This window comes from Panthera uncia, assembly GCF_023721935.1.
Source record: "Panthera uncia isolate 11264 chromosome B2 unlocalized genomic scaffold, Puncia_PCG_1.0 HiC_scaffold_24, whole genome shotgun sequence".
Taxonomy (NCBI): domain Eukaryota; kingdom Metazoa; phylum Chordata; class Mammalia; order Carnivora; family Felidae; genus Panthera; species Panthera uncia.
In genome coordinates, this window is record NW_026057580.1 from 1,710,860 (window position 1) to 1,727,963 (window position 17,104).

Here is a 17,104-nt window from a genome sequence, read left to right on the forward strand (position 1 = left end):
CTCCCCGTCAGCCACTGCTTTACTGGGTGGGGAGGAGGTAGCTGAGGGCTGGGAGGAAGTGGTCAGCTAGAGGAGAGAAAGAAAGGAGAAATAGGTTCTGCTTTCACCAGAGTTTCTTCCTGGGCTTCCACAGCTTTCTACATCCCAACCCCAGTGCGACAAGGAGGAAGAGGCTGAGCACGAGACAGCCACAGCAGTAGCCGCAGAGTCCCCTGGAGCCTCAGTCCAGTCTCGGGGTTGACGCCTTTCAGGGCTCACATGTAGCACCTGCAGCGGGAAGGTCCCCTCCTCCCAGGCCTCCTACTGCCCCGTTGGAGCACGCTTCTTCCCCCGGACCAGCGAGGGTGGCTGTGCTGAATCCCCACCCCTGTCCCCCAGCCAGAAGCTCCCTGTCCTCGGGACTTCCTCTCCCACCCCGGCTCAAGAAGAGGGCCCATGGCCGGGGGGGGCACACACCTGCTGCTATCTGTCCTTCTGATGCTCCTGGCATCACCAGGTGATGAGGACCGAGGGAGGGAACAGGGCAAGAGGAGGGGGAGGTGGCCAGGTGAGGCAGGCCAGAAGGGGACAGGGGCGGGGTGGGGCTGTGGCCTGAGGCTGCCTCTGGGGCCCTTTCTGCGGAGGAAGGCACCTATCTCCTGGCCCCGCAGTGGCAGATGAACTGCTCCCTGACCCGAGTTTCTTTTCAGGCTCCTGGGAACAGAAGTCACTGTTGCTGCGCAAACTGGAAGGGGAGACGGTCTCCGTGAAGTGCCTGTACCCGCCCTGGACAGGTTCAAACATGATGAGAGTCTTGTGCAGGGACATTTCAGCAGATACTTGTATCGTGTTAGCCTCCAACACCAGGCTCCCGAGAGTGTCCGGGGAACCTCGAAACTCTATTCAGGATTATTCCAGTTTAGGCTACTTCATCGTCACCATGACTGAGCTCAGGGTGAAGGACTCCGGATTTTATTCATGTGGATTCTACAAATCCTCAGAGATCTCTGTTCTCAGAAAATTCCATCTGGTGGTATCTCGGGGTGAGTTCTTGCCCTTCTTCGTGTGGTCCTCAGCCTTCCTAAACCACAGGTGTTAGAGCTAGAGAAGACTCTAAAAGCATTTTCTTCTTGGCTCTCACAACCGAAAACCAGTGCCCTTTGCCCAAGGTCACTGTGAATTAAAGGCAGAACCAGCAGAACTCAGACCTGCTGGCTCACTTGGTTCTTCCTTTCCCATCACATGTGTCTCTGAACAGTTTTGTTGCTACTAACAAGACTCGTCCGTTGATTTCTAATGACTGTAAGGCTCCCTCAAGTTTGACGAGACTGGCTGGTGACTGGGCCGCTCCTGGGCATCCCCACCCCTGACCCTAACCCCTAACCTTCTCTCAAAGGGTTGTGCTTGAGTCCCAGGAAGCCAGTTGGGTTAAAAAATGGCAGACAGGCAGGAGGCAGCCAGTCAGTGAGGCAGACGTGGGGCTTCGAGGGTGAGGTTGGGAGGTGCAGCGGCCGAGGGCTCAGAAGACATGGGTCCTCACCCTGGCCCTGCCCCTTATAGTCGAGAGACCATAAGCCTCAGATGGGGAGCTTGGCGGTGCTCCCCATCTGAGGCCCCAGGTGTATTTCTTGAAAACCTCCGAGTGGTTGGGGCACCTGGGTGGCTCATTCGGTTGAGCGTCCGACTTCGGCTCAGGTCATGATCTCACGGTTTGTGGGTTCGAGCCCCGCGTCGGGCTCTGTGCTGTCGGCTCGGAGCCTGGAGCCTGCTTCAATTCTGTGTCTCCCTCTCTCTCTGCCCCTTCCCCGCTCATGATCTGTCTCTCTCTGTCTCTCAAAAATGAATACACGTTTAAAAAATTAAAAAAAAAACAACCTCCAAGTGGCAAACCTGCCCCCCACCCACCGAGTTTCTCTGTGATGGTTGGAGCCTGAATGGCATCTTCCCAGACCCCTGCCCTCCTTTCAAGCCTGCTCAGCCATTCCGTGAGCTGGGCACCCAGAGGACGCAGGTCAGCTGCTTGGCTGGTCACCACCTAAGCCGTGGCTCACCGCCCTCCCCCATGTAGGGCAGGGGCTGTGCTCTAGAAGGGGAATCAGAAACCTTGAGACCCACTCCTGTGCTGGAGGAGCCCACAGCGCCCTCCCACCCCAGGAAGGCAGATACATAGGTAAAGGGTTAGGAGGGTGGGTGGTGGGCGGCATAATGGAAGCATGTTGGGTGGCGGCCCAGTGGAAGGGAGAGACCAGGTTGGTGGAGAAAGCAGTGGTGTGGATTCTCCTGGAGGACTCCCCAGAGGAGGTGATACCGTCTGGGCCTTACTGAAGGAGCAGGACCCCCAGACAAAAGTGGGGGCAGGTGGGAGGGACGCATTATGGGTGGAAAGTACATGATATGTTCAAAGAACACAGAAAAGACTGTGGAATATAGCCAAGTGATGGTGTGGTCCTAATCTAAAGCCACTTGCACGGTGGCACTTCACTGTGAGGGAAACCCAACATCACTCAGAGTAACACCCCCACTTGGCCCAGGGCCCTGTGTGGGCCCATCTTCCCCAGGGCCACGGGCTAGAAGTGGGGAGCCCGCAATGCGGAGCAAACACATGGGAGTGCTCCTCTCGTGGTCGTGTCTTTCAGCTACAACCACGCCCTCCACCACGAGCACCAGGAGCACTACAGCCTGGACCTCCGCCGCCAGCTCTGTCACCGACAGGTACTGTCACCTGCCTCCCGGTCCTCTCCGTCCTCCACTTCCTCCCCCCCGCCATGGCCGACTGTGCCAAATGCCTCCAGCTACCACATGCCCACAGACGCCTGGCTCTCAGGGGGGCAGAATGCTTCCGGTCACTTGCCTCAGGCCTCTTGGAGCCTCAGTTTTATCATCTGCAAAATGGGGCCAGTAGACATTCTCACCTTACAGCAGGGTTGCTTACCTTGGGCAAGGCTGACATTTGTTGCAAGGGGTGTCCCGGGCGGCAGCGTCCCTGGCCTCTGCCCATGGGACAGCAACTGCACAAACCTCCCTGAGACCACCCAGGTGTGGCAACCAAACCAAAATGTCTCCGGACACTGCCAAGTTTGCCTCGGGGCAGAACCACCGTCTTACGGAGTTGCTGTGAGGATTAAGTGGGATTGTGTCTGGCCCAGCGCCAGGCATGTGCCCAGAGCTTCTTCCTTGGCCTCTCCCCTCTTCCAGCCACAGGCGTCCGGGGGAAGGGGGCACTCTGTCGTTACTACAACCCGCGGCCTGATTTCTTCTCTACCCCTGCCTGATGGGTTCTAGGCCCCGACCCCCCGGGACTGACCTGATAGCCACTCTTATTCCAGACTCCATCCTCCCTGCCGTCTCTCCACCCACCATCACTGCGATGGGAACCCGGGGCTCTCACAAACCATGGTTCCTTGCTTCAAGGCAATATGTCCAGAAACCAGGTGGAGATGGTCATGGAGCTGAGAGGTGTCCCTAAAGTGGCTGCCTCCGGGGCTTAGGGCTTCGACGCTTGCCACCCTGGGGAGCCTGCTGTGGTATGAGAAAGCCTGTCTTTGTGTTCTGCCTTCGACTTAAGACAGGCCCTATCCAGATGTGTTTATCATGTGGCAGAACTGTGGGTCACAGGAAACCAGTGTTCTCTGAGAGCTGGGCGCCTCTCACAGGCAGGCTGAGGTGACAGAGCCGGGACCAAGAATGGTTTAGGGGAGCAGGTTGGAGGGGTGAGTGCAGACCCTGCAACAGGGGCCCGGGGGCAAGTCAGGGGACAGCAGCCAGAAAAGGGAAAAGGAGCAAAGACAGCAGGCATTGGTACCATTCCCCTTTCACAGAGGAGGAAACATAGCCCAGACGTGGCTAGACGTGCATGGCTTACGGGGCAGAGGCCTTGACCATGGGACTGCCTCCTGGCCAGCTCAGAGGGAGGGGCTGTCATGATCACCACACGCGTGGGGAGAGGGATGGCTTCCCCACAGAAGTTTGGCTCCCACTTTCCTCACCCTGCTGGCTGTTCCTTATTCCCAAGCTCCGAAAGCAATTGGCATCTCATCATTCCCACCTCGACGGTGGCCGTCCTGCTGCTGCTGGTGCTCATGGTCCTCATGATCCTGTACTTCAAGAAAGCCCGAGGAAGTGCCGGGAAAGGTAAAGCCCAGAGCTGGTTCAGAGCAGACCACTGAGGGCGTGGCCATGATGTCCTCGTGCCCACGAGCCGTGAGGACCAGGCTTATTGTGCCCATTCTACCACCAAGGAAATTGAGGCCCGCAAGACAAGGTGGCCAGGATCCCCTGGGTGCTCTTGCTTTGCAGAACAGCAGGCAGGATCATTCTCTTCAGAGGCTCAAGGTCAGCTTCTTCTAAGCCTAATTTGCCTAAAATTGGGCATTCTGCTATCATTTTGGGATCGTATAATTTGCCATATTTTTATAGGTAAGGATTTACTTTTTTTATTTTTTAAAAAAGCTCTATTTCTGTTGAGAGAGGGAAAGTGCAAGCAGGGGAAGGGGCAGAGACAGAGAGGGAGACAGAGAGAATCTGCACTGACAGTGTGCAGCCTGACACAGGGCTCCGTCCCACAAACCGTGAGATTAAGACTTGAGCCAAAGTCAAGGGTTGAATGTTTGACTGACTGAGCCACCTATCGTTAAAGATTTTTAAGCAAATTTATCTAAAAACCTTTCTGGTCAACGGTATTGGTTTTTAATTGTCACTATTGTTTGTATTTATGTTTTCTTAATTTTCTTAATGTTTTATTTATTTTTGAGAGAGAGAGAAGGGGGAGGGGCAGAGAGAGAGGGAGACACAGAATCCGAAGCAGGATCCAGGCTCTGAGCTGCCAGCACAGAGCCCGATTCAGGGCTCGAATCCGCGAGCCAGGAGATATGACCTGAGCCGAAGTCGGATGCTTAACCGACTGAGACACCCAGGCGCCCCTGGTTGCCACAGTTGTTTTTAAATTTTGTCTCCCTAAAAGCACAAGAAGGACTTTTTAATCTTCTGAGTTGTAAGTTTTTAGCATTAACATTTGCACAAGGCTTATCAGTTTAGTGCCTTTCAATGATTCCTGCCTTAGTTTTTGTTGTTTGGTTTGTTTAGCATGTATGTGCTGTGTATTTATTAACCATATAATCCAGTGTTGTGTCTGTTGACAAGATTGAAATGTGGAAGCAAGTCAGGGTTATGCTGGGCCGTATTGATTTTAATTTTTCAAGCTATAAAAATCCTAACGTAGTAATGGATTGTAAAATTTAAAAAAAGTTTTTTTATGTTTGTTTTATTTTTGACAGAGAGAGAGAGACAGAGGGGGGCAGGGGCAGAGAGAGAGGGAAACACAGGATCCGAAGCAGGTTCCAGGCTCTGAGCTGTCAGCACAGAGCCCGACACGGGGCTCAAACTCACAGACTGTGAGATCATGACCTGAGCTGAAGTCGGACGCTTAACCGACTGAGCCACCCAGGTGCCCGGGATTGTAAAATTTTCTATCCGTACTTTTCAAACTGTGCAAAGCCAATTTAGTGGGTCGCAATACTATTTCCATAAAACAAAATAAAAAGGTAAAATGTCACAGTGGTTTGTACACTCTGGAAGGACAAATATTTTTTCATTGGACTTTTAGGGATGTGGGGGGGGGCGCACGTATGTGTAGGAGTGTGAGTGTGTGAGTGTGTGTATTTGTATGTGCCGGAATAAGATAAAATGTTTCTCATTGTGGCTCCTGGTCCAAAAATTTGAAAGACGTTATAGATAACTTCCCCAGCAAATAGATTATACTTAAATTGATGTTTCAGTTTGGAACTTTCAGTGACTTGAGTTGATTAAGCTTACCAGTTTTATGCAAATGAGCCACAGGCCGCCAGCTTGATTTGCTCCTTATCACTAACCTCTGCTCTCTGGACACTCCTCTGCACTGGCCAAGGCCTGCGACCCTACTGTGACCTCCCTGCAATGTCCTGGGCAGGGTGGGATTTCTGGGCCGGGGCCCCAGCCCCTCCCCTGCCAGGGTCCCCTCTGCCCAGAGGGGGCCTCCATCACCTCTGCCTTCGCAGGAGACTGGAGCCTAGGGAGCGGTCCCTGCCCCAAACTGGACTCTTTTCTTCACAGGTGAGGACAAACTCCACGTCTATGACAACATTTCAGTCCAGAGGGAAAAGACCACTGAACACCGGAAAGACTCCTCGTCAGGGCAGAGGCGATCTCAGGTTTCCTGGGTATCTGTGTTGTCAGTGTTTACTGTCTTTTTTAGCTCCCCAGCTTGTGTTTACTTGTAGTTTCTGTTCAGTCTGGACCTGGAATCACGTGTGACTCCTCATGTTGCCTCATCTGCACGTACCCATTGCCCCATATTTCCCAATTCAAACCTCTTCAAGAGAGAGAAGTTGACTGCTTCAGCTTTTGACCTTCACCCCCACAGGAGACAGCTATTAATGGGGGTCCATCCCATGGGTCCAGAACCAGCCTATGGCGTGGCTTCCATCAGTCCAGTTGGCTAGGGGGAAGAGGGCCTCACAGCACAAGCTTGGCTCCCTAAGTGCTCTCTTTTCGGGAGCTGAGGGCCGAGCTGTTGCCCTTGGGTAGGTGTGTCTTGTCTAAAGATCTGAGACTCTTAAAACCACAGAATCGCAGGATTGGGAGGATCTAAAGCCATCTGGTTCAACCCTCTGTAATGCTGGAATCAACTCTACAAATGGCACCCCTACCAAGTGCTGTTCTAGCTCAGCACTACTCAAACTTGAGTGTGCATAAAAGTCACCTGGAAAACGTGTTCAAACAGAATTTCTTGGGCCCCTCCCCCAGAGACCGATTTAATAGATCTTGGGTGGAACCTGAGATTTTAACAAGCTGCCAGGCAATGCCGGTCCATGGATCATACCCAACGTAGCCTTCCTTAGCCTATTCTTTTTTTTTTTTTTTTTTTTAATTTTTTTTTTCAACGTTTTTTATTTATTTTTGGGACAGAGAGAGACAGAGCATGAACGGGGGAGGGGCAGAGAGAGAGGGAGACACAGAATCGGAAACAGGCTCCAGGCTCCGAGCCATCAGCCCAGAGCCTGACGCGGGGCTCGAACTCACGGACCGCGAGATCGTGACCTGGCTGAAGTCGGACGCTTAACCGACTGCGCCACCCAGGCGCCCCTTCCTTAGCCTATTCTTAAACATCGTCAGTGATGGCAACTCTGCTGGCTTCAGCTATTCCCAGAGGCTCTGCAAGGTCCATACTCTGTCCCACACCTTATCCCTGTCTCTGTTCTCTACCCAGCTCTGGGCAGCCTGGGGGCCACTGACCATTCCCAGCTATGATCTGTACAATGAACATCTATCTTCTTTGATTCCCAGGGCTCCAATCAACAGATGGGCTCTGACGAGGACTCTGGGGCCATTTGCTATGCTTCACTTACCCACCTGAACAACTTTGACCTTGAGGACTCCATCTATGTCAACACCCACCCCAACCTGAGGCCCACGCCTGACCCCCTTCTGACTGTGGAATATGCCAGCATCTCTGGAAGCAGACCCCAGCCCTCCAACTTGACTGCCCTGGAGGGGGAAACTCAGGAGCTGAAGGCAGACTTCACTGGGCAGTGAGCACTTAACAAGTACCTGTGAGGCGTGGGGTTGCCCTACCAGTGATACGGGGACTTTGGTGGGACAAAGATGGTCCCAAACCAGCAAAAGGTCATCCCTTCCTACAAAGGAGGTGAGGAAGGGGGAGGAGAAGAAAGTCCTTATCACTCCAGAGGAGAGAAGCTTTGAGTCTAAAGGCTGTGCTGGACAGGCTCTGGGGCCCATAGAAGGGGTTTCTAGACACCTGCCTGCTCCCTTCCCCAGGGTCTAGGAGGAAGGCTATTAGAGCAAAGTCCAATTAGATAGGGTCTGGATCCCAGTGCCTCTGAGTGACCCAATGTTCGCCCCGCTCTGTGACCCTCACTTCCTTCCTGACCAGGGGCTGTGAAACCCTGACACACTGTGCAAGTTCCTCTTTGGTGACTCTCCTCATGAAACCCCCCCCCATCCACCCCCAACTACCTCTCAGAGCTGCTAAGCCAGGCTGGAAAGTTCTTTTCCTCCACCAGAGCTCCTTCCTGACCTCCTGATTTTGATTCTCACAAATGACCCTGCCAGTATGTGGGCAGTGTCCTCCACTCAAGAGTCCCTCCTAACACTTGGCCTTGCTGGGCAGGGGTGGGAGGCATGGGAGCTTCCTTCCCTATAGTGGCCCCCGCAGCCACTGTAGGGAACTGACCTGGGCTCCCTCCCCTTCCATGGAAACCATCAACTACCTTGCTAGCTTCATCTCCAACAGAGCAGGCTGAGGGCCACCTCCTGCTTTGCCCAAGTACACTTGCACAGGGCTCTTACAGAGACATGGGCCCTCTTTTATTCTGCACCTCCAAGGAGTGACTCTGGATCGTGGGAATTCTAAGCCATGGGGACAGAGGGTGCTGTCCTACCATGTCATGGGAAAGATTGCTTGAATTGCCGATTCATTACTTCTTAAGGGTGACATTTAAAGATCATCATATCCAACTGCCAGTGGGAGGCCAGATCCCTTCTGCAAAATTCCAGTGAGTCATACAGTGTCTGTCCCAGTCTCTTGGAGGACAGGGGATTCACCGCTTATTGGTCAGTGTGAATGGTTTTGTCAGACAGGAACTTGTTTGCCATCAGTCACAGTGAGACATCAGCTTTGCTTCCAGGATGGGACCTGAGGGTGTGGCTGCTTCAGGGCCAGGAAGGGAGAGGGGTTGGAGAGGAAAAGGGTGGGTGGTCTGAGGTCTGGCAGGCTGGGGTGTGATGATGAGGTCTTCTTCAGGGAGGAAGGCAAAGTAATTCCTTGTCACTTGTGACATCCCAGGTTCCCAGTGTTAAGGATGTGGTTCTGTCCCGAGTCTGTGGCTGTTGGGGACATCTAGGAACAACCCCGAGTTGAAAGAGGTGGAGAACAGGATGCTCTGAGCATCACCTTGGCTCCTCAGGTCTCTTCCCTGCCCCTCCAGTGCTCCAGATTTGACTACCAGAGGCTGGGCACCTGCTGTATCCTGACCTCTCACCCTACCCGGCCTTGCTCTGAGAGGGCCATCAGCACTAACCTATGGCCTCATTAGACCTCTGGTCCTCTGTTGTGCTAGGCTCCTGACAGTGCCTCTTGGTCTATATTTTAGTCTACATACCCACTGGGGGAGCCCATCTTCACCATGGTCTTCTCAACTCGGGTTTCCTGGCTATAACACCACGAGCCATCCCAGGGGTCAGGTTCCTCCCGCCACTGTCCAAAACCAAAGGATTTACTCAGACTAGAACCCCTGGAGTTATAGGCATTACACATTTATAGGGGCCTGCTGACCTCCAGCCACTGCTCAGTGGCGGTGATTAAGTCTAGTAAGCCAACAGTTATGGAGTGTTTCTTATAGCCACATTCCTCTACATACCTTAATGGCTTAAACAACCTCATAAGGTAAGTGCTTTCCCTTCATTTTAAAGATGGGGAAATTGAGACGCAGACAGTTTAGTAATTTCCCAAAGTCTTATAGCTAATAAATGGTGGATCCTAGACCTGAAATTTTAGCCACAGTGCTTTTGGGTCCCTGTTCCCATTGCATGTACGCATGCGTGCACATGCACAGGGGGTAGACGTATGACAAAATAGTAACACCAAGCAATCATGGCAAGAGCTGAAGAATGCTAACGGTGCTAGGAGAGGATGGGAAGTGTGACCTTTTCTGATAGAACTCCAGGAGCCAAGAGGGGATGGTAGGGCTGTGGCTGATGTAGCTGGGGAGTTTGAGGAGAGGGATTCTTGATTAACCAGTGTCCCCAGATAAAAAGGCCTGGGTCCCTCCTGCCCACAGTGCCCCAGGGAGGGGACCACCCCTTCTGCCACCCAAGGCTCAGGCCCCACAGGAGAGAGATGCTCTTCGACCTTTGGGACACCAGCAGGCTTTAGGCACCATCCTCAGAGGGCCTGCCACCCACTGCCAGTTGGACCCTCCCTTCACCTTGCCCCCCACTATGCTCTTTATGCACGCCCCACAGTATGTCAACGTTTTGTTCATCGACTTGTCTGTTTTCTGTTTTGGTCAGTGTTTCAAGCCACTAAGGTTTGGGATAGTTTGTTACCAATAAACAATAAATAATCAAACTGAAGAACCAAGACAAAGTTGAAGAACAAATGGAAAAGGAGATGGTCTTACCTGACCAGAAACCAAGACTTAGTGTGATGTTCTCACAACCACAGTGTGATCCTAGACTAGAAAATCGACCAGGGCAACAGAATTGGGGGGTGAGAAGTGGGAACCTGATTTTCTGCCAGAGCAGGCATATGAAACAGGGGCAGAGGAGAGGAATATGCCATGGTCCAGGAGCAACCATCTATCCATATGGGGAAAATAGAAAATTAGATTCCCGCCTATGTCTTACACAAGAATGAATTCCAGGTGGGTTACAAATCTCCATGTCAATAGCTGAGCAATAAAATGTTTAGACAAAAATGTAAGCGTTTTCATGACTTCAGGGTACAGGAATATTTCTTGAGCAAGATATCAAAAGCGCAAACCATAAAGGGGAAATGTGGTGTTTGACTATATTAAAATGAAAAACTTGAGTACAAAAAGAAGACACCAGAAATAAAGTGGGAGGAGAAGCCGCCGACAGGGAAATGGAATTTGCAATGCATATAACTGATAAAAGATTAGCATCCAGGATTTATAAATCAGTAAAAGGACACACTGTTTTTAGTGGACAAATTATAGGTGAGAAGAAAATCACACCCAAGAAAATGAAAAACATAAGTAATGGTTAACCTCATGAGCAATCAAATAAATTCAAATCTCAACTAAAAACATTTCTACCCCGTATATTGGTTGGGGACTTCAAATATGTCTGTAATGCTTCATATGTAGATACAGAAATATAGGAACAGATATAGGTATAGATTTAGATATAGATATAGATACAGATATAGACATAGATATATAGATACATACCTCATATTTTTTAATTCTGAGAGTTCATGATAATAATCACAGTCAAAAATCTAGTTCTGTGAATGAATTTAGGCACCCCAAATGGCATTTTCTCTGTACCAATAAAACCACCAGGCAGGTGCTGTTATCAGGTTCCTATTACATCAGGAGGTTATGCAACATACAACAACAGAAAAAAATGTAAGCATGGCAGGATATGTAAATTTTGGTGCTAAGTAAGTCTACTGTAAATTTTTTTTGATGTTTATTTTTGAGTGAGAGAGACAGAGTGTGAGCGGGGGGAGGGGCAGACACAGAATCAGAAGCAGGCTCCAGGCTCTGAGCTGTCAGCACAGAGCCCCACGTGGGGCTCGAACTCACGAACCGCGAGATCACGACCTGAGCTGAAGTGGGATGCTTAACTGAGCCACCCAGGTGCCCCAGTGAAATAAGTTCTTAATGTAAATTCTAAATCCCAGCACAGCTTCCCGAAGGTCAGAAACTTGGCTGGCCTTCTTTTTCTTAACCACTACTATCTCTTCTGCCTGAGCTTCTTTCTCCCTGGAATCTTTACAGATTTCTCAAAACAAGCCCCTTCTCCCACCCACTGCGGCGGTCATGCATGTAACAAATCCACAAGCTAGATTTGGTGAGGGTCCTTTCAAGGAGCTTCATTCAAGGAACCCCAGGCTAACACCAACAAAAAGTCATCACAACAATCTGAAGCTTTTCTCTGTCCTTCAAGGAAATGCACGAGTCCTTACCTTGCTGTCAATGGCTGGCAGCTACAGGCTGGCTCACCCCCAAACCCTCAGCCAATCTCTCCTCAACCTAGTTTTCCTGGCCCTCCCCCTGGTGGTCATTAGTGTCTTCACTGAAGGAGTATGTCTCCTCAGCCAAAGACTCAGAAGTCGAGAAGCCGAGCCTGAGTCGGAGGAAAGAATGGATCCTCCAAATCTCTCTGGTCCCTGCTATTTTAGGTCTTGTCTTCCAGGCTGAGATATTTGAGTTTGTGGGGAGGGTCTGGCGATGTGGGGTGGAAGGGTGACTAATGGCGGGTTCTGCTACATGACTTGGAACGCAGAAGGAGTGGATCGCAACCCGAAGCTTCCTGCAGCTATAGAAGTGTTGAGATTCACCTCCCAATGCACCACAAAACATTAGCGTTTTAAGAGACATTAATAAGTGTCATGTGAAAATAACCCATGCTAGGAACACATTTTCTTCAAACATTTTAACGTAAGGAAAAGGAAGTTGCGCTTATCACAATTTGCAAAAGTTGGCTCTTAGAAACTCTTTTAATATCCATTAATGGAAGGTTGATTAAGAAGTTATGATACATTCATACCAAGGAATATTATGTAGACATCCGTTGATATGGAGAGATATTCCAGATAGATTAAGTGAAAATGCCACAAAATAATATGTCTAGCCTGAACTCCTTTGTGTTTGTGTCTCTGTATGACCATAGCAAAAAGGCTAGATGAACAAACACTAAAATATCAGTAGAAATTATCTCCAGGGAGTGGTATTAGAGTGGAGGAAAATTCCACTCAGTAAGATTAGGCGGACTGGCTCTGGAGCCAGACTGCTCGGATCTAAACCTAACTTCCACCTGTATGAGCTGTGTGGCCTCAGGAAAGTTATTTAACTTCTTTGGATCTTGGTTACCTGGAACAATAATATTACCTACCTCACAGGTAATGGCGAAACACATGTAAGGTGTTTAGAACAATGCCCCGCACATAGTAAGCACTCAATACATTCTTGTCTGTTTTTTCTTCTTTTTTTTCTATTCTTTAGTTTCTGTTTTGAGAGAGAGAGAGAGAGAAAGAGACTGCAAGTGGGGGAGAGGAGCAGAGGAAGAGGGAGAGAATCCCACGCAGCTCCATGCTGTCAGCACAGAGCCCCAGGCCAGGCTTGAACTCACGAACCGTGAGATCATGACCTGAGCTGAAATCAAGATCAGACTCTTAACCAACTGAGCCACCCAGGTGCCCCAACTCATGTATTTTGAGTGTGGAATTATGGACAACTTTTACCTTTTTAAAGTTAATTTTTATATTTTTTCATATAAAAATTAATTGACTACAGTTTTCAAAAGATTTTTAAAATGCTAAGCACATTTTATATAGTTACTATGATAGAAATAAGCTCCCTCTGAATCTGCGCGCTACATGACTGTGGCAGGTGATCCTGGGGCAAATTGCCTGTGGCTTGTGGGTACGATATTTCAACTGCACAAGGAGTATTTACCAAGGAATCATGGACAACACCGATGTATTTAACAACCCTATTTAATAAGCGTTTTATCTTGCTGTGATTTCAGTACTAGGTCTTTAAAAATTACCTGATTTTTCTAAATTGTGATTTTAAAAATTCTGCTTAAAAGTTGTTTTGAAAATTATCAAATTTTGCAGCAACGAATTTATCTTTAGGACTGTCATTGCTTTCTACTCTAATCCAGGCATAAATGTAACTCTGGCGCTCCTGTGGATTGTCTGAAAATTTAGAGTACTTTTAGAAGGGTTTTGTGGTCAGATACTGTTAGGAAGGGCTGGTCTAGATGCACATTGGTCTCAGGATTTACTTCCTTGTTGATCCCAGACTGCCCAACGTGCTCCGGGTGTAGAGGGAAGGACTTGTGGACTGACTCAGTCCGGGGCATTACAAGGACACAGCACCACCAGGTGGGGTCCACTCAGTGCTGGGGGTGGGAATCCGCCCCACTCGGGAGGAACTGTTTTCTTTCTTTTAAGAAAGGCTGCAATTCTTGGGGCGCCTGGGTGGCTCAGTCGGTTAAGCGTCTGACTTGGGCTCGGGTCATGGTCTCACGGTTCGTGAGTTCAAGCCCCACATCAGGCTGTGTGCTAACAGCTCAGAGCCTGGAGCCTGTTTCGGATTCTGTGTCTCCCCCTCTGTCTCTGCCCCTCCCTGGCTCTCACTGTTTGTCTCTCTCTCTCAAAAATAAATAAACATTTAAAAAAAAATCTAAAGAAAGGCTGCAATTCTCTAATAATTCTCTTTTATTTTTAAGGCATTTTGTTTCTGGCCATGGCAAGACCCATCTTCAGTTGGCAGATCCCTGTGGTCCAAGCCTGGACCCTCACTTCCACCTTAACAGGCGTCCTGACTTCTCAACTCACACTCAGAACAGAGGCCCAGATGTGCCTTTCTGCCTGAGATGACCAGAAATGTCCCCAAGCTCTCTCTGATGACTCATTTGAGGGTCTCCCTTCACTCCCTGAACCCAGGGTATTGTCATAAAATCCTGCCAATACAGATCTGCAATATCAACATCACTTCCACATCTAGCAACAAAGGGGCAGTGACTCCTGTGCTCACTGCACCTTCCTAGCACCTAGCATGGAGCCTGGCATATGGTAGGAGCTTGGAAAATAGGTGGAATAAATGAATGTGCCCCTGGGAAGAGGGCTCCAGTCTCTCCCACTTCCTGGGTAAGAGGGAAAGGAATGCCCGGGAGGGGATAGTTGTAGGGCAAGTTCCCTTCCAGGACCAGGCAGCAAGCACAAGAGAGTTCAACTGCCGATCATTTTTTTAAAAAAAATTTTTTTTTAACGTTTATTTATTTTTGAGACAGAGAGAGACACAACATGAATGGGAGAGGGGCAGAGAGAGAGGGAAACACAGAATCGGAAGCAGGCTCCAGGCTCTGAGCCATCAGCCCAGAGCCCGACGCGGGGCTCGAACTCGCGGACCGTGAGATCGTGACCTGAGCCGAAGTCGGACGCTTAACCGACTGAGCCACCCAGGCGCCCCTATTGCCGACCATTTTAACAGGGTTCCTACAGAGGAGTGGACAAGGATGAGCGGGCCACCAAGGGATGGCGATGCATCCAAAGACAGGGAGTGTTAACACCCCAACTTGAAAGAGCAAGGAGAGAGAACTGTGTTCTTGGAGCCAAGTGAGAGCGGGAGCCGTGGAGGGGGGACCACCAATCAGAGTTATGGCTACAGAGGAAGGCAGCCACTGTGTGAGCCATGGCAGATATGGAGGGAGTAGGGGAAAGTAAGTACTCCAACTTATTTCTCCTCCTAACTGCCAACCCCTGCCTGTAGCTCCCTTCCACTAGACCCAACTGTAGTAAGCCAGGGGGCCAGGCGCTGGGGTGATGGAGTCCAGAGGGGCAGCCTCTCAGGGGCAGAGCAGGACTGAACAGGGATAGCATGGGGCAGGGGTGGGGACAGGAGTGGAGCATTGTCAGCGGGGGTCAAAGACAGCAGAAAAGTCAGTCCAGGAGGGCTGGGAGGAGGCTATTCATGTCTTCTGGTGATCAGACTCAAATGGGCAGTTGAAGAGCGTGAATAACAAAGCTGTCCCTAAGAAATAAAGAAGCTTCTGCACAGTGAAGGAAACAATCAGCAAAACTAAAAGGCAACTGACAGAATGGGACATATTTGCAAAAGACATATCAGATAATGTATAAATCCAAAATCTATAAAGAACTTATCAAACTCAACACCCAAAACACAAATAATCCAGTGAAGAAATGGGCAAAAGACATAAATAGAAACTTCTCCAAAGAAAACATCCAGATGGCCAACCGACACATGAAAAAACGCTCAACATCACTTATCATCAGGGCAATATAAATCAAATCCACAATGAGATACCACCTCACACCTATCAGAATGGCTAACATTAATAACTCAGCAACAACAGATGTTGGTGAGGATGCGGAGAAAGAGGATATCTTTTGCACTGCTGTTGGGAATGCAAACCGGTGCAGCCACCCTGGAAAACAGTATGGAGTTTCCTCAAAAAATTAAAAATAGAACTACCCTACGGCCCCACAATTGCACTGCTAGGGATACAGGTATGCTGTTGCAAAGCAGCACATGCACACCAATGTTTATAGCAGCACTATCAACAATAGCCAAAGTATGGAAAGAGCCCAAATGTCCATCGATGGATGAATGGATAAAGAAGATGTGAGGACAGGTGAGTCTGTGGCAAGGTAAGCACGGAGGAAAAGGTGTGTGTGTGGTGGTGTTGGTGGGGGTGGTGGGGAGTAGGACCTGAAGACACGGGAGTAGAGGGGACGGGTGAGAAAGTAGCTCCTGGGGATCATCCAGAGGAGATACACAGACAGACAGACAGACAGCTAGACAAGATATAGGGAAAGCTGCCATCTTGAAAATGGAAGATGAAATTCTGGGATGGAGATAGACAGGAAGAAGGAAGATTTTAGAGAGAAATATAGGGAAGAGGAAGGAAAATAATTCTAGCCCTTTTCTTTCTTCTTTCTTTCTTTCTTTCTTTCTTCTTTCTTTCTTTCTTTCTTCCTTCTTTTCTTTCTTTCTTTCTTTCTTTCTTTCTTTCTTTCTTTCTTCTTTCTTTTTTGAGCACTTAACATGCCCATACCCAGATAGTGAAGCCGGCCCAGAGAGTTAGGAACTTGCCCAAGGCCACACAGCCAGTAAATAACAGAGCTGGGACTAAGCATGGGTCTGTAAGAAGCCCAAACCTGTGTGCTCAATCCCCACTTTGCATCTGTCCCATCCAGCCTTCTAATTCCCACACTTGGCCCCCAAAGGCAGGCTAGGTACCCTCCTCAATCCTGGCAGGATCTGGACCAGTCCTGATCCAGCCGCATGGTAGATGAGGTTCCCTGCATTTCTGTCTCAGTCCTGTGATGTCCGTGATGACCTGAGGCAGGTTCAGTGCCTGGATCCCTGCCTCCTAGCTCCTGTGCTGTCGTCCAGATCTTCCCTTTGGGCCTGCCATCCCCTAGCCTACTGGCTGCTGCTTGCCCATGACCTAAAGCAATCCCGGCACATGCACTTGAGCGAGTACACACACCCTCACTCCCCGGGAGGTGTCTGCCCTGAAGAGAGGAGGTACTGGTTCTAGACAGGGGCCAAGATCCCCGTCTGAGAAAATATGAGATGCTAAGGATGGGAGAACTTGCCTCAGCTAGAAGTGTCAGAGAACAATGGTCCAAATACAAAGAAAGAAGGTCAAGTCTGAGAGGAGTCAGAGGTGAGAGAGAGGTGGGGGCTCGAGAGCAAGGGTTTGAATCCCAGAAGCCTCAGTCAGTTGAGCGTCCGATTCTTGATTTTGGCTCAGGTCATGATCTCACAGTTGGGACACCGAGCCCCGCATTGGGCTCCAAGCTGAGCATAGAGCCTGCTTAAGATTCTCTTTCTCCCTCTCC

At 49.8% G+C, this 17,104-nt stretch overlaps 1 protein-coding gene across 3 annotated transcripts; it reads left to right on the plus strand.

The window, feature by feature from the left end:
- Window positions 1-3: 3 nt before the first annotated feature.
- LOC125938261 (trem-like transcript 4 protein) lies at window positions 4-10,719 on the plus strand. Of its 3 annotated transcripts, none has more exons than XM_049653306.1 (6): window positions 7-496; window positions 690-1,022; window positions 2,616-2,691; window positions 3,992-4,110; window positions 6,067-6,173; window positions 7,300-10,719. In XM_049653306.1, exons 1-6 carry the CDS (start codon window positions 436-438, stop codon window positions 7,546-7,548), a joined length of 945 nt encoding a protein of 314 aa, XP_049509263.1. In that variant the 5' UTR covers window positions 7-435; the 3' UTR covers window positions 7,549-10,719. The 3 variants fall into 3 exon arrangements, with proteins under 3 accessions (XP_049509265.1, XP_049509263.1, XP_049509264.1); XM_049653307.1 differs by having other exon boundaries at window positions 9-496; window positions 6,067-6,164; XM_049653308.1 differs by lacking the exons at window positions 2,616-2,691; window positions 3,992-4,110 and having other exon boundaries at window positions 4-496.
- The last annotated feature ends 6,385 nt before the right edge of the window (window positions 10,720-17,104 follow it).

What these genes read in the sequence shown, in the direction of transcription:
- LOC125938261 (XM_049653306.1), top strand. Translation starts at nt 436, where the DNA reads ATGGCCGGGGGGGGCACACACCTGCTGCTATCTGTCCTTCTGATGCTC. An exon ending in CCGAGGAAGTGCCGGGAAAG is followed by an intron (nt 4,111 to 6,066) that starts GTAAAGCCCAGA and finishes TTTTCTTCACAG; the next exon opens with GTGAGGACAAACTCCACGTC. An exon ending in GGCGATCTCAGGTTTCCTGG is followed by an intron (nt 6,174 to 7,299) that starts GTATCTGTGTTG and finishes TTTGATTCCCAG; the next exon opens with GGCTCCAATCAACAGATGGG.